This window comes from Panthera leo, chromosome A2 (assembly GCF_018350215.1).
Source record: "Panthera leo isolate Ple1 chromosome A2, P.leo_Ple1_pat1.1, whole genome shotgun sequence".
Classification (NCBI taxonomy): domain Eukaryota; kingdom Metazoa; phylum Chordata; class Mammalia; order Carnivora; family Felidae; genus Panthera; species Panthera leo.
This window is the reverse complement of record NC_056680.1, coordinates 2,322,999-2,347,216: the sequence shown is the minus strand read 5'-3', so window position 1 is coordinate 2,347,216 and position 24,218 is coordinate 2,322,999. Positions and strand designations below refer to the sequence as shown.

Here is a 24,218-nt window from a genome sequence, read left to right as displayed (position 1 = left end):
CACCTGTTGGCTGGAAGGCAATGCTCTGAAGTTTAACAGGGTTTGGGGCACTATTTGCTCACTCCCGTGCAGACACAGATGCAGGGATTGATACAACGCAAGGGTTTCTCTCTGTTTGGCTCTCTGCTGTGCCCAGTGCCCAGCGCAGTGTGCCGTCCACAACAGGTGGTCGACACACGTTTGTTGATCGACTTAACAAAAGACCGTGAGGTTTCCCATAAGCAAGATGGGAATAAGAATGTCCCCCCTCCCAGGTGAGTGTCAGGAGTCTGTGGTCTGTGCTGGGAGGTGCAGCCCCTGCCCTCAGACACCTGAGTCTGAGGGCAGGGAGTCAACTGCCGTTCTCCTGGGAGCTGAGTCTGAGGGAGGAGACAGCCCAGTCTGCTGGAGGTAGCAGTGGAAACACCAAATCCCAGCTGTGGGGGTTTTTACTCTGTGCCAGGCCAGGCTGAGGGCTGTTCATGTACCGCCTGGGCAAAAGCAGCCCCTGTGTCTGCCACTTTACAGGTGGGAATACTGAGGCCCAGAGAGGGGCCCAGAGAGACGCAGGTGTCCTACGTCTTAGCCCACTCCCTCAGAAAGGCCATTTCTGACCCCAACTGTCCCCTCCCCGCCACGCTGCTCCCCACTGTGGGCCCCCAGGTATTTCTTGGTTTCCTTGCGTGTCTCTCGCTTGGGCCCTCGGGGAGGTGGGGGGTGGGGTGGACGACGTTCCGGGAGGGGGAGGGGGACTGGGCGCGAGCCTCAGTTTCCCCACGGGTCGCCGGCCCGGGGTGGGGGAAGGGGCAGGTTCCCGGGGGAGGGGGGGGGTGCCCGCAGCCCGGAGGTGGCAGGGGCGCGGCGGGCGGGCCGGGTGGGCGGGCCGGGGGCGGCGGCGCCACCTTAAGGCGGCTCTGCCCGCGGCTCCCGGCCGAGCCCCGCCGGAGGGAGGCGGCTCCGCGCGGGGCCCGCCGCCCGCGCCTCCGCCGACACCGGCCGCGGCTCGCGCGACCTTCCGCGCCGCCCCGCGCGCCCCCGCCCGGCCCGCGCCCCTCCGCGTCCCCGTCCCCCGCGCGCGCCCGGGGTGGGGGGGGCCTGCCCCGCGCCGCCGCGCCCCCTCCTCCTTTCTTCGGGCAGCACCCCCCCGGCCTCGCCCCCCCCACCCCGCCGCCGCCTCGCGCCCCCGGATCGTCGGGCTCCGGCGGCGGCGTGGGTGGGGGGCTTGCGGACCGGCAGGATGTACCCCCAGGGAAGGCACCCGGTGAGTGGGGGCCCGGGCTGCGCGGGGTGGGGGGCGCGGGCGTCCGGGAGCTCAGACGCCGCCGTCCCCCCCAGACCCCGCTTCAGTCCGGCCAGCCCTTCAAGTTCTCGATCTTGGAGATCTGCGACCGCATCAAAGAAGAATTCCAGTTCCTTCAGGCTCAGTACCACAGGTGAGGGGGGGCGGGGGCGCCCCGCCCCGGGGGACCCGGGAGCCCACCCGGGAGCCCACCTGGGAGCCCACCTGGGCGCCCCCGGGGAGAGCGGCCGGGCCGCTGGGGGCCCGGGGGGGGGGGGGGGGGGAGGGGGGTGCGCAGCCAGGCGGGGGCGGGGCCTCCAGGGTGCGGGGCCGAGGGAGACCCCCCTCCCCCAGGGGCGAGGGAGGGCTTCCAGGTGGAAGCGCAGCTGAGGTGGCTGGGGACCGTCAGTGCTGGGACACTTGGAGCCTGAGAAGGGGCGGGAAGGGACCGGGACCTGGAGGTGGGCCGATAATTGAGGAAGCGGGGAGGGGGCCAAGAGCCAAACCCATCGCTTTGGAAACTGGCCCAGATGGGGTGTCCCTGGGTCTTTCGCGGGGTGGGGGCGCGGTGGGGGTAGAGGCGGGGCGGAGCAGGACCCCCATGCCCCGTCTCCTTTCCAGCCTCAAGCTGGAATGTGAGAAGCTGGCCAGTGAAAAGACGGAAATGCAGCGACATTATGTCATGGTGAGGGGGTTTTCGTGCCAGGATGGGGCGGCGGGAGGGCTCCCTGTGAGTAAAAGCGCCTGGGGTGTGAATCCCCACTCACCCTGCCACTCTGGGCCTCATTTCCCTGTCTGTAAGTTGGGAGCCCCCCAACTCTTACAAACAATGGGACAAGGATGTCCCCTCTCCCCACTGGCATCTCTGAGGGGCCACGGTCTCTGGGCACTTCCTCCCTGCCCCCCCTCCCTGCTTCTTCCTCTGGTCTTGCCCTCTGGGCTCCCAGGGGGCTGGGAGGCTCTGCTCCCCGCTGTGATCCCCCAGCCTGGGAGCCCTTGGAAAACCCAGCATCGCCCTGAGCAGGGCTGGGCACCCACTGGCCCGGCGTACATCCCAACTGAGTTTTTCCTTTCTAGTACTATGAGATGTCCTACGGGCTCAACATTGAAATGCATAAGCAGGTAACTGTGGTGGGGGGTCGGGGAGGGGGGTGCTCAGTGGGAAGGGTGAGGGTCTGGAGCTTGAGGAGAGACCCAGCGATCTGGCAGTCTGGGGCAAAGCAGACCCAGGGAACAGGGGTCTTGCCCGATTTCAGCCTCACGAAGGAAAGGAGAACACTTCTGAACTTCTAGAGATATGGTTCAGCAGAGGCAAGAAGCGGGCAGGGACGGCAGGGGCCAGGTGTCCTGGTCAAGGAGGGCTTATGGCAGAGGCTGGCAGCCAGGTCGGGGAGGAGGTAGGGGAGACATCTGTCCCAGGGTGGGGGCCGGCCACACGGTTTTGGAGGAGGTCCCCTTCAGCCCACAGGGTCTGAGGTTTGGAGGTGGAACCTGATGGTCTGCGATGGACCTCAAGCTTCTGTTGCTGCTTTGAAGGTTCTGAGGTTGACCGTGATGTTCTGAGACTCTCCTGAGCTTCTAAGTCTGATTCAAGGTTCTAAGTTAGACCAAAAGGTTCCGAAATTGACTCCGGTTGTTCAAGATTGACCCCTCCAACCTGAGGCTGAACTCAAGGCTCTCTGATAGACAAGAGGGGCCCTGAAAGATTCTGAGGTTGATGGAATCTTAGATTTGGTCCCTGCGACTATCAGGGCAGTGGGCGGAGCCTACTGGGTGGGAAGAGGAGGGGGGTGGGCTGAGAGGGTGGGGTGCCTGGGGGTGCCTGCCCTGGTGTGCTGTTCTGGGATGTGCGGGCTCTGCGGGATCTGGTGCGCGCCAGAGGGGGCTCGTCCGCCCGGAGCATGGTGTGGTCCCTTGGGTGTGTGAAATAGACTCTCTTGCAGGGTGAGGGGCATGTGCTAGGACCCAGTCTCTGTCCTCCTGCTGGGAATTCAAACTCTGCCCAGACCCAGCACCCAGCACCCCTCTAACCCAGGCAGAAGCCAAGAAGAAAAGCATGGACTGGCCGGGCACACACCTGGATATGCCCTAGCTGCCCCCCGTCCCCACCCACACAGCCCCTGCTGTGCTCAGCCCCCGTGGGGCACCCCTGGCCCAGGCCCTGCCCCGGATGAAACCTGCAAGTAAGACCAGACTGTCTCTACTCCACTCCCTGGATTTCCCTCTACTGCACCCCCTATACTTTGACCCCAAATATATGGGTTTTCTGCACCCCAACCAGTTCGCACCCTGGCACCAGCAGATGTCCTACGATTTGGCTCAGTTCTGACACTCTCTGCCTGGAGTTGGTGCGGACCCCCTCCCCCCACCACCACCAAGTTCAGGGCCCAGCCCCACCGGACTGCCTCCATTGGACATGCCGATCAAAAGTCTGGGTCTCTGGCCCAAACTCCTGACCAACCGGCTATATATACACGTCAAGGGTTCCCATAATCCCCTTCTCAGGTTCAATAATTTGCCAGAACAGTCCACAGAACTCAGGGAAGCGGTTCCCTTTCCTGGATCACCCGTTTGTTATGTAGGATCTAACTCAGGCACAGCCAGGGGCAAGAGAGGTGCAGGGGAGGCAGGGGGCGGGGGCGCACCACACTCCCAGAACCTCCATGCGGTCACCCCCCCAAAGCTCTCCACCAACCCGGTTACAGACATTTGTGGAGGTTTCTTTCACTGGACAGGCCTCACTGATTAAATCACTGGCCATCGGTGATTAGCTCACCCTTCATCCCTCTAGTAAACTCAGGTATGATCGAAAGGGGCTTGTTGAGGACAGAAAAATGCACCCCCCCTTGCCGTTACCCATCACTGAGAAATTCCAAGAGTTTTAGAGCCTCTGTGCCAGGAACTGGGGACAAAGCAAAGTAAACAGATTTTTTATCCCAACACTACAAAGCCCTCCTCCTGAGTGTGGTGCATGGGGGTCTCTGCCTGGCAGTGGCCTCAGCTTGCAGACGAGACCCAGACCCAGAGACGCGGGCCCGGTGAGGGCCACTCCTTTGTTTATGAGGACCCCACGGCTTCTAAGTACCCCATCTGAGTTGGGCGTCTACGTGGCTGCTTCCCGGGAATCTGTCGATGGCGCCTCGCGGCTGGTGTATCTGTCCTTGCCTTCCGGCTCAAGGCCGCCCTGGGCATCAGCTCAGCAGATCACTTCCTCAGCAGCCCCTCCGTCTGCCCCCGAGCCTGTGTGCCACTCTGGCTTCAGTGCCCCCACCCCCTCCAAGCTTCCTCCTCATTGTTTCCTGCCAGGCCGAGATTGTGAAGCGCCTCAGTGGTATCTGTGCTCAGATTATCCCCTTCCTGACCCAGGAGGTGAGTGGGCTGCTGGGACAGAGGGGAGCTGGAAGATGGGGGGCGGGGGGCTGGCTCGATGCCGATGCCATGCCACAGGCACTGGTTCTGCTGGGTGGCCTGGAGGGTACGGGGCTGGGGCAGGGGCTTCAGGGGCGGAGGGAGGTGATCGCTGACGGTGACGAGTGGGTGCAACCAGGCTGCCTGGGTCCGAATCCTGGCCTTGTGCCCTTGGCGGCTTGCCTTGTCTGTGTGGTTGTGGTGATCAGACAAGCTGATCCGTGCAAGGGTGATACTGGGTGCTAAGGAAGCACCCAATAAAAGTCAGCCCTTACATATGTCCAGTGGAATAAGCCAGTCACTGAAGGACAAATGCTGTCCAATCCCACTCACAGGGGGTCCCTAGAGGAGTCCCGTCCACAGAGACAGAGAGTAGATGGTGGGAGCCAGGGGTGGGGCAGGGGGCGGGGAACCAGTGTTTCATGGGGACAGAGTCTCCGTTTGGGGAGATGGAAAGTTCTGGAGACGGATGGTTGCACAAAAACGTGCATGTGCTTGCTGCTGCTGAGCTGTGCACTTAGAAATGGTTACGAGGATAATGCTTATGTATTTGTAACCACAATAATAATTTTAAAAAGCTGGAATCAGGGCAGGTGAAATAATAAGCAGTGTGAACAGCTCACTGAAACTTAAAAAAAAAAAAAAATCGGCCTTTCTAAGAATGCTCTGAGTGCGTGTCAGCCTCAGGACCTTTGCATCAGCTGCCCCTGCTTCCATCCGGAGCATTCCGTCCACAAGAGACATGAGGGCAGGTTCCACTGCAGGGTGGATAAGTAGGGCACCCTCACTGTGATGGGGAACAAAAATTTTGGACCCCACTGAATCAGATTTTCTGGAAGCTTGGGATGGAGGGATATCCTGGCTGGACTGAGAGTGTCTGAAGCCGGGGGTGGGGACAAGGTGGCTTAGTGAGTAGGGAGAAAATGGCAGAAATGAAGATAAAAAAAACTAAGAAGTGAATAAAGACACACATATGTGCCCCAGCGACTCCATTCTTCTAGATTGAGACTCAGCAAACTGCAGTCCAAGGGCCAAATCCCCCCCTCTGCCTGTTTTGGTTTTTTAAAAAATGTTTTTAATGTTTATTTTTGAGAGAGAGAGAGACAAGACGGTGAGAAGGGGAGGGGCGGACAGAGAGGGAGACACAGAATCCCAAGCAGGTTCCAGGCTCTGAGTTGTCAGCACAGGGACTGATGCGGGGCTCGAATCCACGAACCACGATATCCTGACCTGAGCCGAAGTCCTATGCTCAACTCAGGCGCGCCCTCTGCCTGTTTCGTTAATAAAGTTTTATTGGCACAGGGTCATGCCCACTCACGTGCATGATCTCTGTGACAGCTTTCCTGATAAAATGGCAGAGAAGTTAAGACAAGAACCTTCTGACCTGCAAAGCGGAAAATATTCTCTGTGACTCTTTGCCGAAAAAGTTTACCAACCCTTGGCTTAGACACCCTGACACACAGGTGTGCCACACACGTCCTCAGGGGGAGCAGCTCAAACCCCCGACCTCAGGAGTGTGGATAAACAGCCTTATACAGGAGCCACCAGCCACATGTGGCCATTTACACATTAAATCGGTTTTTTTTTTTTTTTTCTAAATCCATTTGTTTCTGAGAGAGAGAGAGAGGATGAGCAGGGGAGGGGCAGAGAGAGAGACAGAGAGAATCCCAAGCAGGCTCTACACCAGCAACGTGCAGCCTGATGCAGAGCTCGAACCCATGGACCTGTGACCTAAGCTGAAATCGAGTCTCCACTTAGCGGACTGAGCCCCCCAGGTGCCCCTGCCAGTTTCTACTTTTTGACCTGGGTGGTTTACCTGGGTGCTGATTTGGATGGTGGTTCTTTGCTGGGGGGCCGTGCTGCCCCAGGGCATTCTGGGCACCGTCTGGGACATTTGTGGTTGTCACCTTGAGGGAGGGGTGCTCCTGGCACGGAGGTAGGGGGGGCCCGGGGATGCTGCTCAGCCCCGCCTCCCCCTACAGCACCCAGGATGCCCCCACAGAGAACGACCTGGCCCCAATGTCCATGGTGCTGAGGGAGACGCTGATCTGGAAACCCCGATTTTTTATTTATTTATTTTTAAAACATTTTGTAGTGTTTATTTAATTTTGAGAGAGAAACAGAGCGTGAGTGGGGGAGGGGCAGAGAGAGAGGGAGACACAGAATCCGAAGCGGGCTCCAGGCTCCGAGCTGTCAGCACGGAGCCCGACGCGGGGCTCGAACCTACAAATCGTGAGATCGTGACCCGAGCTGAAGTCGGACACAACCCACTGAGCTACCCAGGTGCCCCAGGAAACCCCGATTTATAATTACTGGTTTTCACTGCGCTTGTGTGCCTGTTTCTTTGGCTTTGTGTTTGTTTTACGGTTTAAAATGGAAAGGGAGAGGGGCGCCTGGGTGGCTCGGTTAAGCGTCCGGCTTCAGCTCAGGCCATGATCTCACGGTTGGTGGGTTCGAGCCCCCCGTCAGGCTCTATGCTGACAGCTCAGAGCCTGGAGCCTGCCTCGGATTCTGTGTCTCCCTCTCTCTCTGCCCCTCCCCCAGTCGCGCACCGTGTGTGTGTGTGTGTGTGTGTGTGTGTGTGTGTGTGTGTCTTTTTCAAATATTCTGTGTCTCCCTCTCTCTCTGCCCCTCCCCCGCTCATTCTCTCTCTCTCTCTCTCAAAAATAAACATAAACATTAAACAAATTAAAAGAAAATGGAAAGGGAGAGAGAAGAGAAATAACAAAGCTCTGGGAACAAGGATGGGGTGGAGGGAGGCGGGGGGCCTCAGAGGGTCCTGCCTGGCTGGGTGGGGGCTCCCAGCAGACGGGGAGCCTGAGCACCCCCTTCCCGGTCCCCCGCCTCCCAGCATCAGCAACAGGTGCTTCAAGCCGTGGAGCGGGCCAAGCAGGTGACCGTGGGGGAGCTGAACAGCCTCATCGGGGTGAGTCCGCCCAGCCCCTGCCCTGCCCTGGGGAGACCCCACCCCTGGGTCCCCGGCACCCAGGAGGTGCTAAGGCTGGAGGGTGCTGGGCAGGCAGCTGGCCTGGGCTCCGGCCTCCCTGGAGACTCTGGGGGACCCCCACAACCCCTCCCCCCCCCGCGGCCCAGGGGCCCTGCTGGGCGCCCGTGTGGCCCGGCCCCGGCCCACCTCTCCTCTCTCCAGCAGCAGCAACTCCAGCCACTGTCTCACCATGCTCCCCCCGTGCCCCTCACCCCTCGCCCCACTGGCCTGGTGGGTGGCAGTGCCACGGGGCTGCTGGCCCTGTCCGGAGCCCTGGCCGCCCAGGCTCAGCTGGCCGCCGTTGCCAAGGAAGACCGGGCAGGCGTGGAGGCCGAGGGACCCAGAGGTGAGCGGGGCAGCACGGGGCGGCCCTGGCGGGGGGGGGGGGGGGGGGGAAGGGGCTGGGGGAGGGGCGAGGGTGGCACGGGGACTTAAGTGCGAGGGAGTGAAGGAGAGGGCCTGCAGGGCCATCAGGGTCAACTTCACTCCCCACTGGCTGTGTGTCCTGGGGCGAGTTACTGGCCCTCTCTGGGCATCTACCTGAATGGTTCAGGAAAGGAACGATCCACTCCTTTGCAAGGGTGTTGGAGAAGGGAGATCCTGAGCCCGGAAGAGGGCTCTGTCAGCGCTGGAGGGGTGTGCCCTCTGGCACCATGGGCCGTGAAACCCTCACCTCTTCTCCTTCTCTCTCTCTCTCTGCCTCGCCTCCAACCTGCCAGCGGAGAGAGCTCAGAGCAGGGTAAGTCGAGAGGCATCCGGGAACTTGTGTGATATTGGCCTTGCATTCGAATGTGGCTGAAGCCAGTGGCTCTGAGCTGCTAAGGTCCTCCCAGCAGGACGCCCGCCCCGTGTTCCAGCTGGGTCGTCTGGAGCGTTTCGGTATAGGAGGTGCCCCTACCGCTAGAGTTTTCTTTATGGAAGGTTTTCAATCGTGAGCTGGTTTTTGGGGGTTTGTTTTGTTTTTTGCAATTGAATAAATGCACGCACGTGGCACCTTCCGCTCATGAACTTGTCCATCATCCACTCGATATCACCGTCTATCAGAGCGGTGCCCAATGGAAATAGAGGTGAGCCCTGTGTGTAATTTTTTAAAAAACTGCTTAATTTGGAAACAGTTACCAACGCATCGGGCATTGCAAAGAAAAGTGCAGGGAAGCCCCGTGTGCCCTTTACCCAGCCTCCCCCAACCGTAATGTCTCGGATAAAACACAGTACAGGATGCAGGAAACCACACACGGGTGCAGCCCACAGTCTCCCCAGCATCCGTCATTGTGCTGTGAGCTTGGTGTGTGTGTGGCGCGGGGGGGGGGGGGGTCCGTGTGGTTTTTTTTGCCTTTGTTCGCAGCATCACAATCTACTATGTGACTGCACATTTTCTAGTAGCCACGTTTATTTATATTTTTAAATTAAAAAAAATTTTTGGCGTTTATTTTTGAGAGAGAGAGCACACGCGCACGTCAGCAGGGGAGGGGCAGAGAGAGAGGGAGACACAGAATCCGAGGCAGGCTCCGGGCTCTGAGCTGTCAGCATAGAGCCCGACGTGGGGCTCGAACTTGGGAATGGCGAGATCATGACCTAGGCTGAAGTCGGATGCCCAACCGACTGAGCCACCCAGGCGCCCCTCTCGTAGCCACGTTTAAAAAGTTAAACAGATGAGATGAATTCCGATAGTATATTTTACTTAACATCATGTATGCAGAATATTTCAACGTATAATCGACATAAAAACTACTAATGGTATGTTTTATGTCCTTTTTATTGTGCTAAATCTCCACGATCCAAAAGCGTTTCGCTCTTAGAGCTCATCTCGGCTTGCACCGGGCCCCCACTCCCACCCCCTGCCGCCGGGGACACTGGGCAGTGTCTGGGGACATCTGTGGTTGTCACGACCACATGGCTTCTGCCCTTAGAAGGTCCCATTTCCCAGATGCGAAGCTTGAGGCACAGATCTTGAAAACAGCGGTGGGGACCCTGAGACAGAGTGCAAGCCGGGGAGGGGCAGAGAGAGAGAATCCCAAGCAGGCTCCGAGCTGTCAGTGCAGAGCCTGACGCGGGGCTTGAACCCATCAACTGTGAGATCATGACCTGAGCCGAAATCACCAGTCGGAAGCTCAACCGACTGAGCCCCCAGGTGCCTCGAAGACAATTCCTACAGAGAAGGGGACCGTGTGGAAAGGGGGCTGCACTTGTTTCCCACGGTTGTTAGAACACATTAGCACACACTGCATGGCTTAAAACAACACGGATTTGTTCCCTTCCTTGTTCTGGAGGCTACAAATCTGAAACCGAGCTGTGAGCCCTTCTAGCGTCTGGTGGCCTCTGGGCTTGGGGCTCCTTGGCCTGTGGCTGAATCATTCCGTCTCTCCTTCTGTCCTCAACGTGGCTTCTCCCCTGTGTGTCTCTTGCCCTTTAAGGACACCAGTCCGGGGCGCCTGGGTGGCTCAGTCAGTTAAGGGTCTGACTTCGGCTCAGGTCACGATCTCACGGTTCGTGGGTTCGAGCCCCGCGTCGGGCTCTGTGCTGACGGCTCGGAGCCTGGAGCCTGCTTTGGATTCTGTGTCTCCCTCTCTCTCTGCCCCTCCCCCGCTTGCCCTCTATCTCTCTCAAAAATAAACAAACATTTAAAAACCTGAAAAAACAGGACCATAGCCCCATTGCATTAGGGCCTACCCGGACCCACTATGCCCTCATCGCAATTAATCACTTCTGCGAAAACCCTACTTTGGGATAAGGTCTCCTAGTGAGGTTCTGGGTGGGCACGTAACTTTGGTGGACCCTGTTCAACCCCGTAAAGGGACCGTGACCCCCTGACCCTTGCCCCGAGCCCCCTCCCATCCAAGTCTCCTGAACGACCCCACTCGTTTTGCAGCGCCTCCTTCCAGACTTCTCCCCTGTGTAACACGTGTCACACACACACAGACACGAGTTCGAGGCAGCAGAGGCTCCGTGGTGGGAACATAATTGCCAGAGAGGGAAGGGGTATGAGTAGCAGTTTTCGCACAAGAGATCCCGCCCCCAGGGGACACCAGCCCGTGTCTGGGGACCTCTGTGGCTCTCACGACTAGGGGTACACCTGGCATCGAGTGGGCGGGGCCAGGGTCGCTGCTCAGCCCCCACAGTGCCGAGTGGGGGGAAACTCAGGGACATCCTGTGCGTTTCTGAATTTCCCTGCACGAACGTGGGCTCACCGCGCGCCGGGCCCCGCGTCCGGCTAAGCGTCCGCAGCTCGCTGTATCTTCCCCGCAACCCTAGGAGGCGGGCACTGTTGCGATGATCCCCGGGATCATCCACGGGACACGGGTTGAGCGTGCGACAGGTTGCGTAACCTGCCCGAGGTCTCAGAGCCAATGAGAAGCCGAGCTGGGATTTGCGCCCAGCCAGTCGCCTCTCTGCCTCGGTGATGCATTGAGGCCATCTTTCCGTGCTGTCACATCTCTAACGTCTCTACTTGTTTTTTTCTTTTTTAAGATGTTATTTTTGGGGCGCCTGGGTGGCCCAGTTGGTTAAGCGTCCAGCTTCAGCGCAGGTCATGATCTCGCGGTTCGCGTGTTCGAGCCCCACACCGGGCTCTCTGCCGTCGGGGCAGAGCCTGCTGGGGATCCGCCGTCTCCCTCTCTGTCTGCCCCTCCCCCTCACTCTCTCTCTCAAAAAAAATAAAAATAAAAACACTTTTTAAAACTATCTTTAACAAGAGATTTTATTTTACTATTTTTTAATTAAAATTTGTTTAGAGAGAGACAGAAAGCAAGTGGGGGAGGGGCAGAGAGAGAGGGAGACACAGAATGGGAAGCAGGCTCCAGGCTCTGAGCCATCAGCCCAGAGCCCAACGCGGGGCTCGAACCCACGAGCCGTGAGATCCTGACCTGAGCTGAAGTCGGACGCTCAACCGACTGAGCCACCCAGGCGCCGCTCTGCTTTCTTTTTTAAGCGGCTGCACGCTTTTGCATCTGTGGCCTGCTTTATTTCCTAGTGGCCCATCTTGCTGAACGTGGCTTTGAATCCTGTGTGCGGTTTGCACAGAGCCACCCAGCTCTCAGGGCCCAACGTCTTATCTGCCCATGAAATCAGGCTTCAAGATAAGATCTCAGTTGAAGAAATGGTTCCAGAACTGCAGTGCTTGAGAAATCACTGTGTGGGGCATCCCCTGTGTACAGCTGGGGAGACTGAGTCCCAGGGAAGGAGAAAACTGTCCGAGGGCACACAGGCAGGTTGATGTTGTGTCTCTGTGCTGGCACACCCAGCCCTTGACCTCCGAAGGTTGGTTGTCGACATCTGGTGGGCTGGCTGGGCATCCTGCCTCGGCCCCTAATTCGCTGTGCAGCCCTGTCTTCCTCAGGCTCAGTTTCCCTGTCTGTGCAATGGGATTAATCGTCACTTCCCCAAAGAACTTGCTGTGGGGTCAAGACCTTAGCATCGAGCCTGCCCTTGGAAGGTCCCATTTCCCAGATGGGAAGCTTGAGGCACAGATCCTAATAACTGTGTTTGGGGACCCTCGGTCTGGGCTGGGCCGGGGCGGAGTCTGGGGCCCCAGGGCCCTGACCCTCTCTCCGGCCCTTGTGTCTCTGCAGAGCGCGTCCCCCTCCCCCCCTGAGAGCGTGGTGGAAGAGGTGCGACCCGGTGGCCCAGGGGGCAGTGGGAAGCCGCGAGCTGAGGACAAGGATCTGTCGGGACCTTATGTAAGTGGGGGGCAAGCGGAAGATGGGTGGGCCCCCCAGCCCCGCCCCTCAGGGCCTCCCAGAGCCCAGCTCTGGCCGCGACTCTCTCACTCTGGGGCCTTCCATAGCTCCCCACTGGGCACGGAGCACTGAACAATGAAAGGAGCTGTGGGGCCAGGCCCAACTCCAGTTGCTCTGTCTCCGTAGCCTCTGGGGCACATATCTGTTTGCCCACCTCCTGGCTTTGGGTCCGGCTCTTCAGCGCTCTGGCATTCCCCTCCCTCTGCCCCTCCACGAGGCGCAGAATACTCTCTCCGGGGCCCTCCTCCTGGGTCAGGACCACCCCCGCCCCTCACTGCACCTGCAGTTCCTACTCTGGCGCCCCAGGGGCCAGGCTGCAAGCTGGGGCTGGGACTGGCTGGCTGGAAAGCACCTGTCCCATCTACAGGGACAGCCTTCTCCTCCCAGCTGCCTGCTGGCAGGCCCAGCGTTGGCCAGTCCTGCTGTTTCTCAGAGATGCCTTTGATCTTTAAAAAACATAGCAGCTTGTTCTATACCCGTCAGCAACGGGTATTTTAAAGAAGAAAACTGGGGACGGGGCAGGGGGTGGAGGGCAGGGGGCAGTCAACCCCCCCCCCCCCCCCCCCCCCCCCCGCTGGGAGCTGTGGCCTTCAGGCTGCAGCCTTGGTCTTCCCTTGCTTTTCCAGCCAGACCAGAGGGCAGCCCCACACGCCAGGGTTTCTCCCAAGGGCAGTGGGGAGCCATAGAAAGACGTAGTACAGATGTGGGGACAGGTGTAAAGAAAGTCCTCTGGGGCAAGCTTGGAAGGCTACCTGGAGGGGGCGAGGCTGAAGGCCAGGAGCCTAAGGAGGGGATGAGGTCTGTGCTAGGCCATGGGGATGGTGGTGGGCAGACGATCCCGGGAGGTTGACTGGCTCCGTGGAGAGAGAGCCAGTTGGGAGTTTATGGATGAGTCCTGGTCCCCGAACGGGACGTCCCATCCCGTCACCGAGGAGGAGACTGGGACCCAGGGAGGGCCGGGAGGCGCTCGGGGCCCCACAGCAAGTCTTGGGCCCTAAGTTCCATCCCCTCCTTTTTCTCCATGAGAGACCCGCCCCCAACCCCTTGCACCTGAGCAAATGGCAGCCTTCTGTCTGAACTAAGCACATAGGCCTCTGAAGCCCCAGAATCCCGGTCAGACCGCGGCTGGTGGTCTCCTGGGATCAGTAAGGGGGCACGGAGGTAGCGGCATGGCCAGGGCAAGCTCTTTCCCCCGTGTCCCCCCAGGAGAGTGACGAAGACAAGAGCGATTACAACCTGGTGGTGGACGAGGTGAGTCGGGGCCTGGGCCCAGAGGATGGCAGGCTTTCCCGAGTGTTGGGGGACCCAGAGGGAAGAGGGGGGGTCCTGGCCCCCTCTGTGGATGGCTGTGTTGAGGGTGATGTGGGGGTAGGGGGAGTAGGGGATAGAGGGACACCCCAGGCTGACCCCCTCTCCATAGCACAGGTGGGGAAACTGAGGCCCAGAGAACCCTGGCAATGGGCAGCAGAAGTAGCATCCGGCCCTGGCTCACTGTGTGACTGGGACAGTACGCCCCCGTCCCTGGCCTCACTTTTCCCCATCTGTTTAATGGGGGACAACAGAGCCAAGCCCTTACACAGTCGTTTCTGTGTGGGTTTATGGAGTAGGTACTATCAATCCCATTTTACAGATGTGTAAAGTAAGGCACGGGGGTGGGGGGGGGGTGGTTCATAATCCTCCCAAGGTGGATCGTAGGGACCCAGGCTGGAGTGCGGGGTGGGGTTGGGGAGGGGTATATAGAGAGGGGCTCTCCTTCTTTGCCCAGTTCACCTCCACTCAATGTCACCTCCTCAAACCCAGGACCAACCCTCGGAGCCCCCCAGCCCAGCTATCACCCCATGTGGAAAGGCGCCCATATGCGTCCCCGCCCGTCGGGACCTCGTGGACAGTCCGGCCTCTTTGGCCTCCAGCCTCGGCTCCCCGCTCCCCAGAGCCAAGGAGCTTGTCCTGGTAAGGAGTAGGGGAGGCCTTGAAACTCACTTTACGCACCCTGGGGACCTGGAAACAGATGCCACTCGATTAGATGTCGAGCAAGGAGAAAGCAGCCCTGCTGGGGTCTTTCCAGCGGGTTGACCAGCATTTCCTTCATGATTATTTGCCACCTTCCTAAAATCTGCCTCGACTTTATCCAGGTATTTTCCCCAAGTCGGCGTGCTCTGTTGAACCTAAATACATATCAAAAGACTACTCACCCTCTTAGGGAGAAAGGGAAGCATCTCTTGCAACAAATAGGAAATCCCTTGGAAATAAACACTCAGCTGCAGAATGGCTGCTCTGGGACTGACTCCAGCCTGGCAAGTGTTAAAGCCTTGGAGAAGCGGGAGATGCAGCAGCCCCACCTGAGAGGTTGTCCCGTTCCCCCCCCTCCCCCTTCCCGAAAGGCAAGAGCATTACTATGGGAACAACTTTCCCAGTGCCAGGTGTAGGAACCCCTCAGAGCACGCCCCTTAGGCATTCACAGCCGGGCTCCGTTTGGTCCCACCCCTGCCCTCACCAAATCTTCCCCAGACCCCTGCCCTGCGCTTACCCAGAGAGTGCGTCGGTTTCTAGGCCTCCCCTCCCAGCAGGTTGCTATGGCAACCGCCGAGGCTGGGGCTGCCGGTTGCATCTCCTGTGACCTCCTCCACTCCGGGAGGCCAGAGGGGGAGGGGCAGCTCTGCTCTCCGGGAGAAGCCCCCAGAAGGCCTCCCTTGTCCCACGTGTCCCCACCCACTCCCCCTGGTGGAGTGGGGTTGGCAGGAAACACGTGATTGTGTAGTGGAAAGACGGGACGGGGACGTGAAGTTTCTTGAAAGGCAAAGGAGGTGACAGCAGAGAGACGACAGCCCGTGTGCTCCTCCTTGGAGATCCCCTCCCCCTCCCCTCAGGTGTCCCCGCAGGGAGAGACAGCTGCAGAGGCACCCCGCCCCCTGAGAGCAGCCAGGGGCACCCCAGTGCTGGCTGCCGGTCCCTCGCCTGGGTGCAGGCCTGTGCTCCCCTCCTCCTGAGTCCTCTGACTGTCGCCTTCCTCCGCAATGCCCGCTCCCTGCCCCGTGTGCCCTTGCTTGAGGCCTGTCTACACCCGCACTCCTCATACCTGATCATGTGCCTGCTGGGCTCTGGCAGCGGGTGCCGGTCCCCCCCCCCCCACGCCGTGTGCAGCCCTGCGGGCATTGCGTGCCCATTCCCACTCTGCTGCCCGCCTGGCACTCCCAGCCTGTGGACCCCGCGTGTCCCTGTGCTCAGGGCATCAGCGGTGGGGCCCATGCCCTTGAACCGCACGTGCTTGGCGTGCAGACACCTCCTGTGAGCCCCTGCCTAGCTCCCTCCTCCGGTGCCAATTTCTCACCAGATCGTGGGCAGCAGGGGGCCAGGTGCTGGTGCCAGGGTGGGGGTGGGGCGTTCAGTCCCGACCTTTCTCCCCAGAATGATCTTCCTGCCAGCACTCCCGCCCCCAAGTCCTGCGACTCCTCCCCGCCCCAGGACGCGCCCACCCCAGGGCCCAGCTCAGCCAGTCACCTCCGCCAGCTTGCTACCAAGCCAACGCCTGGCACGGACAGTGTCGGTGAGTGTCCACTGGGGCCTGAACAGGTCTCTTCTGGGGGGTTGGATTCAGCTCTGGGATGGCCTTGACCCTTTCCAGGACTCTGAGCCCAATGCCGCCTCACCCCGGGCCTCGGTTTCCTGTCTTGGCTTGTCGGTTGGGGAAACAGAGGCCCAGAGGGGAAGCGATCTACTCAAGAGGTTTAGCCTTCTGCACGGACAACACAAGCTTTGGAGTCAGACAGCCTGGGGTTTGAGGCCGGCCTTGGATACTACTCGTCAGCCGCATGACCTTGGGCAAGCGACTCAAACTTTCTGAGCCTCAGGTCCCCCCTCGTTAACGTGGGCTCTGCTGTCATATGACCAGGCCCGGCGGTGGTTCTGGGTTCCCAGAAAGAAATCAGCCCTGGAACGCGCCCTTGAGGAGTTCCCAGATGGTGGGGACGGAGACGCAGACCCCTAAGCTTCCAGCCCCTTGTGATCGTGGCGGGGATAGAGGCAGAGAGCCAGAACGGGCTAGGGGTGGGGCGAGCAGGCTCAGTGATGTTCCTGAGATGTTGCTGGACTTTGGGTCTCGGTGTCGAAGGGTGAGTAGGAGTTCAGCAACCGAGGAAGGCAGGGGAACAGCATATGAGCCAGAGGGAACAGTATCCTCAAACATCTGGACACGTGACAGGGTGTGGTGGATGCTGGACGGGAACGCAGCAGCCCCGAAAGACCAGCCAAGGCAGTGGAAGGCCGGATCTGGGTCCAAGGTGTCTGAAGACCTATCTTTGTCTCTTCTCACTCAGCCCTGAGGAGCCCCCTGACCCTGTCCAGTCCCTTCACCACGTCCTTCAGCCTGAGCTCCCACAGCGCCCTTAACGGGGACCTCTCTGTGCCCAGCTCCTACGTTAGCCTCCACCTGTCCCCCCAGGTCAGCGGCTCTGTGGTGTATGGACGGTCCCCCATGGTGAGTCCTCAGTGTGGGGGCACCGGGAGGTATCGGAGGGCACAGGGGCTGGGGGCCGGGAGGAGAAACCAGTTACACAAGAGACAAGGGGACAGGGAAAGGGACGGGAACCCTGGCTTGGCAAGCGCATGCGGGGAGAGGACCTGAAGGTCTCAGGAGCTCCACAAGCTTAATACAAGTAACATATAACTGGAAAGAGCAGCTGTGCTTATGCCGCATTATGAGGAGCAGGGAGCCCCAGCCACGGGGCACAAGGGGCCCATTCGACCTCCCGGCAGAGGGCATACAGTTGTTGGCCCTGATTTTTAAGGGGCTGCGATGACTCTGGTAGATTACTGATGAGGGACTCACCTGGGGAGAGGACTGGAAGCGAGGTCTCATGAGAAGGAGTTGAAGGAATAGGGCCTGAGACCCTGAGCTGGGGCCAGGGAGGGACAGGGACTGGGTGGGCCCCAGAGGGCAGCACAAGGACAGACGGCTGACAGAGTGAGCCACCCTGGAGTAGACAAGGGTGCCTCCAGAGGGAAGAAAATGCTGTCACGGGGGACATCCCAGACCCAAGGGATGTTGTGCAAAAGAGGTCAGCAAGTGTTTTCTGCAAGAGGCCAGACATTAAATGGTTTTGGCTTTGCCGACCAGTTGGTCTGGGTCAAAACTACTCACCTCTGCCTTCATAGCTCAGAGCCACCATAGACAACATAGAAATGAACGGGTGTGGCTTTGTACCGATAAAACTTTATTTACAAAAACGAACAGGGGGCCAGAGTTTGCCAACTCTTGCTCTAGAGCCGGTCAGACTCTTCGGGGTCCTTCCAAGCCTGGGATTCTAGGATTCCCTGGGCAGAGGCTCTGGGGTTCCTTCAAGTGCAAGCCTCTGCTCTCCTGTCTGTAGTGCAGCGGGAGGAGAGGGCATCTCTGCTTTCTTAGGGAGGGGCTGACTGGGGATCAGATTGGGGATCCTCTCATAAACAGAGAAATACGGCAGGTGAGCATGGGGGAAGGCAGAGGTGGGTTTGAGTCACCTGCCCTAGGACCCTTCCTCTTTGGCATTTTGGCAGATGGCATTTGAGTCTCATCCACATCTCCGAGGGTCATCTATCTCCTCTTCCCTGCCCACTATCCCTGGGGGGAAGCCGTGAGTATTGGCTCAGGGATCCCTGCCTCCTGTCCGCTGCTTACATTGTAGGGTGGGGGCTGGGGTTCCCTGCTGTCTTTCCAGAAAGTCTCTGAAGGAGCTGTCTGGAGAGGTATGTAACAAGAAAAATGCAGAAACGGGGGTGGGGGGTACTTCTGCCTTCCCCACCCCCACCCCGGAGACATTCGGCATGTCTTTGACATTTTTGGTGGTCAGGCCCACATCCGGCCTCTATGGGGCCTGGGATACAGCTGTACATCCTACACTGCGCAGAATGCCCCCCGCCAACCCCAGGGCGCCGCAGCCCCAAGTACCCAGGAACTCTCCGCCATGATGGGAATGTTCTATACCTACAGCTGTCCAACCTGACTGCCATTGGCCACCTGTGGCTTTCGCCACTGAGACACTGAAGTTGTAAATTGATTTCAGTCTAACTGGCCACCCGGGGCTGGGGGCTCCCAGTGGGTCCCAGTCTCTGGAGCTCTCAAGGCGTCTCCCTGGATCCTCGCTACTCAACACGCATTTACTAAGTGCCTGCTTGCCAGGCTGCGGGCCACTGGCTAGGCCACGCTGACTGTCCCATCCGTCACCTGGGATCCAGGGTTCCCCGCCCCCCGGCCCCGAGCCCCCCGGAGCGGGGCGGGCACCCGGCCGGGCCGCCACCCCCAGGGCGGTCCCCTCCCCGCGCGTCACCGCCCTCCTCCCGTGCAGGGCCTACTCCTTCCACGTGTCTGCCGACGGGCAGATGCAGCCGGTGCCCTTCCCCTCGGACGCGCTGGTGGGCGCGGGCATCCCGCGGCACGCGCGGCAGCTGCACACGCTGGCGCACGGCGAGGTGGTCTGCGCCGTCACCATCAGCGGCTCCACGCAGCACGTGTACACCGGCGGCAAGGGCTGCGTCAAAGTGTGGGACGTGGGGCAGCCGGGCGCCAAGACGCCGGTGGCGCAGCTCGACTGCCTGGTGAGGGCGGGGCCCGCCGGCGGGGGCGGGGCTTGTCCGCAGGGGCGGGATTTCCGGGCCGCCGGGGGCGGGGCTCGGGGAGAGCGGGGGCGGGCTGGGGGGCGCCGCGCGCTTGGGGGTGCTCTCGGGGGGGGGGGGGGGGGGGGGGAGGCCCCGTCGGGGAGGGGGGGGTGGGGAGGCCCCGTCGGGGAGGGCCAGCTCCACACCGTCGCTTCTCTCCCGCCCCAGAACCGGGACAACTACATCCGTTCCTGCAAGCTGCTGCCGGACGGCCGCAGTCTGATCGTGGGAGGGGAGGCCAGCACCTTGTCCATCTGGGACCTGGCGGCGCCCACCCCGCGCATCAAGGCCGAGCTGACCTCCTCGGCCCCGGCCTGCTACGCCCTGGCCGTCAGCCCCGACGCCAAGGTCTGCTTTTCCTGCTGCAGCGACGGCAACATCGTGGTCTGGGACCTGCAGAACCAGACCATGGTCAGGTGGGTGGTCCCCGCGCCCCTCGCTTCGGCGCTGGAGCAGAAGCAGCCCCACGACGGACGCCTGACGCCTGGGCCCTTCTCCCTCCAGGCAGTTCCAGGGCCACACCGATGGTGCCAGCTGCATCGACATCTCCGACTACGGCACTCGGCTCTGGACCGGGGGTCTGGACAACACGGTGCGCTGCTGGGACCTGCGGGAGGGCCGCCAGCTGCAGCAGCACGATTTCTGCTCTCAGGTGCCGCAGTGGGTCTGCCGGGAGGGCGATAGGAGCTTCAGGAATCCGGAGCCCCCTCCCCTCCCCACAAGGCACTCACTTCCAGAAACTGAGTGGGGACCAGATACCTGTGACCCGTGTCCATCTTTTTTGTCCTTCTCACAAATCCATAGGCCTTACCCCGCCCCCAACCCCATGGAAACACAAAGGCACTGATTCAGAGTAAGCTGTGGGTCTACTAAGACCCTCGGATCACTTTCCCAGATGCTTTTGCTAAGTCACGCCCCCATTCATTCCTTCCTCCTCTCCGGTAGCCCGATTCTCTTCCCAGCCTTCAATCTCTTGACCCGACTGAGAGCTCCTGACCACCCCCCAGGACCCACTGGGGAGCCACTGATCTAGGTCGACAGGGAGAGGTTGACATAGGAGTTGGGCAGAGAGGTCTCCGTTGAGGGCTCTGTGAGAATCCAGGCTAAAGGATGAAGTGAAGGAGCTGGACAGGATCTGGAGACTCCTCACGGCTGAACAGAGTCACCCAGATCCTCTCTCCCACTGCCTTGGGGGCAGGACGGGAGCTTCTTGGCCTGACATTTAAGGCCTCTGTGCTCTAGTCTCTCTCACACACACCATGCCCTCAGATGCATCTGGACCTCTCCACTTACTGTTCCCTCTAGCTGACATGCTTTTCCTTCCCTTTTCTCCAATTGGTGAACTCCTACTCATCCTTCAAAACCCATCTCCATTTTTGCCCCCTCCCTTGAAGCCTGGAGATAGTAGCTAACGCCCAAACTCTTTCTGTTCTACCTTCTCTTCTCTTTAGCTTAAAAGTTTCTTTGATAAGGAACTCAAGGGTGCAGGTGGATATGGCTGTCCATCCCCTGGCCCTGAGACTTAGATGGGTTGTTCTCTGGGGACCCCATGGTGAGTATCTCTCATCCCACTGGGCCCCCGTCTTTGTGCAGGAACTCTGTACGGGCAGGAGAGCACACGTGAAAACTTCCAGTCTTCTCTCCGCTGTCCATTTGTGGTTCTTTCCACACGCGTCCTGTCCGTAGGACTTCGACAGGGTTAGGATAGAACAAGGCGTTAAGCCTCTCTCTGCCTCGCTTGGGGTGGGGCACACGGAACGATGAGGCCACTGAGTCCTTTCACATCCAAGCAAAAGGAGGTGTTGGCAAGCGGGGAAAAGTTCCGAGCTGGGAGTCCGAAGGCCTCGTCTTTCACGGATCTCTGACCTTGAGCGAGCCCTGGCCTCGAGCTTCCCTTCTGCCATCTGCTCAAGGGGGGCGACTGTCCTCGCCCGGCTTCTCCCTCTCCCTCCTTCCCTCCCTCCCAGAGCTGTTGTGCGTTCTGAGCAGATAATGGATGTGAGGCCCCAGGGTTCCGTGTAATTCTGATTAATATTAATGATCCGACATGCAGTTCCTGCTGCGTTCCAGGCCCTGGGCCAGCTGCCTCTCCACGCAGGGCTGCCGCGGGAGAGCGGTGGGCCCCTCCCCTGCCGCTCTGGGCCTCCTCCAACCTCTGCAGGGGGGGGTTCGATGTCCCCTCTTTCCTCTGCACCCCCAGATCTTCTCCCTGGGCCATTGCCCCAACCAGGACTGGCTGGCCGTGGGCATGGAGAGCAGTAACGTGGAGGTCCTGCACGTGCGCAAGCCCGAGAAGTACCAGCTGCACCTTCACGAGAGCTGTGTGCTGGCCCTCAAGTTCGCCTCCTGCGGTGTGTGTGCCTGGAGGGCGCGGGGCGGGGCGACCGAAACCCCACACCCACCGGACAGCCCCCACAACAAAACACAGGACGCTCAGCGGAATTGGAATCTTTCTGTTTAATGTTTATTTTTGAGAGCGAGAGACAGAGCGCAAGTAGGGGAGGGGCAGGGAGAGAGGGAGACACAGAACCCGAAGCGGGCTCCACGCTCCGAGCTGTGGGCACAGAGCCTGATGCGGGGCTCGAACCCCCGAGCCTGGAGATTGTGAGCTGAGCCCCAGTCGGGCGCTTAATCGGCTGGAGCCACCCAGGCATCCCCTCGGTGGAATTTTGAATCTTTTTTTTTTTTTTTTTTTTTTTTTTTTAATTTTTTTTTTTCAACATTTATTGGGACAGAGAGAGACAGAGCATGAACGGGGGAGGGGCAGAGAGAGAGGGAGACACAGAATCGGAAACAGGCTCCAGGCTCTGAGCCATCAGCCCAGAGCCTGACGCGGGGCTCGAACTCACGGACTGCGAGATCGTGACCTGGCTGAAGTCGGACGCCCAACCGACTGCGCCACCCAGGCGCCCCGGAATTTTGAATCTTAACGAGCCGTTGGTTAGCGGAGGTTTTTCCCAAGTGCGACCCAGGACATGCTTACGCTTAAAAGCAACTGATTTGGTAATACAAATACATCCCCAATACTGCCTGAGATACACTGACACTAAAAAAAAAAAAAAAAAAAAAAAAGCAGCCAAATGATTTTCAGCATAAGTGTGCCCCGAGTACCGCATGGGACACACATGCATTAAAAGAAAATAAATAATGAAATCCTGGGGGCACATCTGTATTAAAATGGTTTGTGATTTATCTGAGATTCACAGGTACCTGGGCATCTTATGTTTTATCTGGCCACGCTCTCCTGGGGGCTCCCCCTTCTTGAAGGCCAGATGGGCCCCCGCCCCTGGGGGGGCCTTGACTTCACCATCTGGAAAATGGGGGGGAAGGAGGGGCCCAGTGGTCCCTTTGTGAGAGCGGAGGTGCCAGAAAGAAAGGGAGAGACCAGGCCTGCTGGACCCTGTCTGCCTGCGGCCCACAGCCGGGGGGTGGGGGTGGGGGGCTCTCTGGTCTCTCCTGCTGGAACCCCCTGCTCTCCCTCCCCCAGGGCGCTGGTTTGTGAGCACCGGGAAAGACAACTTACTGAATGCCTGGAGGACGCCGTACGGAGCCAGCATTTTCCAGGTACCCAGCCGCGTGCAGCCACCGCCCTGCAGGCCAGGACGTGCTGCACGCAGGGGCCCCGGGGTGGCTGAGCTGGTGGTTAAGCCGCGGAACTTCCCCCGGGTCCTGCGAGGTCCCCCCCTTCCCCACCAGCCAGCAAGCTACTAAAGCAGGGTCTGCAAACTGCAGCCTGCGGGCCACATCCGCGTGCAGCCTGGGTCCTTTTTGTGCGTGCTTCCTCTTTTTAATACATTAAGACTTGCCATCGTGACCGTTTCTAAGCGCACACACACTCACACTGTTGTGTAACCACCCCTGCCATCCGTCTCCAGAGCTTTCCGTCTCCCCAGACCGAGACCCTGTCCCCATGAAGCACGGACTCCCCGCCCCCTGCCCCATCCCCTGGCTCCCACCGTCCACCCTCTGTCTCTCTGGACGGGACTCCTCTGGGGACCCCCTGTGATGGGGTCACGCAGGACGTGTCCTCCTGTGTCTGGCTTCTGTCACTGCTCAGTGTCCTCCGGGTCTGCCCACGTGGTGGCAGGAGGCAGGCTGCCCTTCCTTCCTGAGGTTGGGCCACAGCCTGTAGTCTGGATGGATCGCGTCTTGCTTATCCATCCACCGCTTGACGGACACCTGCTTTGTTTCCGCGTTCGGGCCGCTGTGAGTCGCGCTGCCGTGGACGTGTTTTCATTGCTCTTGGGCAGAGAGGTCTTGGGTTGGGATTGCCGGGAGCTGTTTAACCTCTGGACTGCCCTCCAACTTTTCCATCCCATCAGCAGTGTACGCGGGTTCAAAACTCTCCGCGTCCTCAACAACTTGTTATTGTGTCCTTTTTTGTTACAGCCATTCTAGTGGGCGTGCAGTTGAGTTTTACGTCGTTAAAGGGGTGTAAAACGAAAGGACGATAATGTGACTTAGATTTATTTGGCCCCCGGACTTGTTGGCTAGAGACTCATTTGGACCTTTGGCAAAGCCTGAAAACTTACTGCCGGGTCCTTCACAGGAAACGTTTGCTGGTGTAGGGTCATTGCGCTGTAAGCCTCGGCTGGCCCTCTGCTGTGCCGTGTGGCCTCGTGCCCGGTCCACACCCTCTCTGAGCCTCCCAGGAAAGGGCGGGGCTTCGGTTGGGGCTCTCTTGGTGTCACGAGAACAGGGGACCCGCCCTTCCCAGGATCTGTCACCTGTCCGCCCAATCCCGCTGGCCCTGCCCCTTCCCTCTGAACGTCGTGCAGGGCGGTCAGGGGCACGGACCGGACACCAGACGGTGCTAGTATCGGCCACGCCTCACCTCCCCTTCTCTCCCTCCCCCACCCCTGCCCATAGTCCAAGGAGTCCTCCTCTGTGCTGAGCTGTGACATCTCCGGAAATAACAAGTACATTGTGACAGGCTCGGGGGACAAGAAGGCCACGGTCTACGAGGTGGTTTACTGAGCACCCCCCCATCTTCCTGCGCCCCTGGCCTGGCCCGTGGGGGAGGGGCATCCAGGACAGACAGCCCGGCACCCCGTCTCCGTTCATACCCGTGAGCGCCAAGCCTCGTCGGCCCTCCGGCTGGCTCCCTGCCATCTTCCCCTGCTGGACACGGCGCTGGACGGGCAGGTGGACTTCGGGGAAATAAATGTGCTTATCGCAACTACCTTTCTGTCCTGGGCTG

General features: G+C 59.7%; 1 protein-coding gene across 3 annotated transcripts; it reads left to right on the top strand.

The window, feature by feature from the left end:
* The first annotated feature begins 618 nt into the window (after positions 1-618).
* TLE2 (TLE family member 2, transcriptional corepressor) lies at positions 619-24,200 on the top strand. 3 transcript variants are annotated; one of them, XM_042927942.1, is made up of 20 exons: positions 619-642; positions 1,315-1,412; positions 1,880-1,943; positions 2,336-2,380; positions 4,565-4,627; positions 7,518-7,592; positions 7,815-7,998; positions 8,372-8,391; positions 12,221-12,328; positions 13,595-13,639; positions 14,189-14,338; positions 15,794-15,932; positions 16,702-16,862; positions 17,921-17,997; positions 18,709-18,958; positions 19,187-19,434; positions 19,523-19,670; positions 21,219-21,369; positions 22,506-22,582; positions 23,888-24,200. In XM_042927942.1, the coding sequence occupies exons 3-20, from the start codon at positions 1,923-1,925 to the stop codon at positions 23,993-23,995; spliced, it is 2,070 nt and encodes a 689-aa protein (XP_042783876.1). In that variant the 5' UTR covers positions 619-642; positions 1,315-1,412; positions 1,880-1,922; the 3' UTR covers positions 23,996-24,200. The 3 variants fall into 3 exon arrangements, with proteins under 3 accessions (XP_042783876.1, XP_042783875.1, XP_042783874.1); XM_042927941.1 differs by lacking the exon at positions 619-642 and adding an exon at positions 1,149-1,240 and having other exon boundaries at positions 7,818-7,998; XM_042927940.1 differs by lacking the exon at positions 619-642 and adding an exon at positions 1,149-1,240.
* Positions 24,201-24,218: the final 18 nt, after the last annotated feature.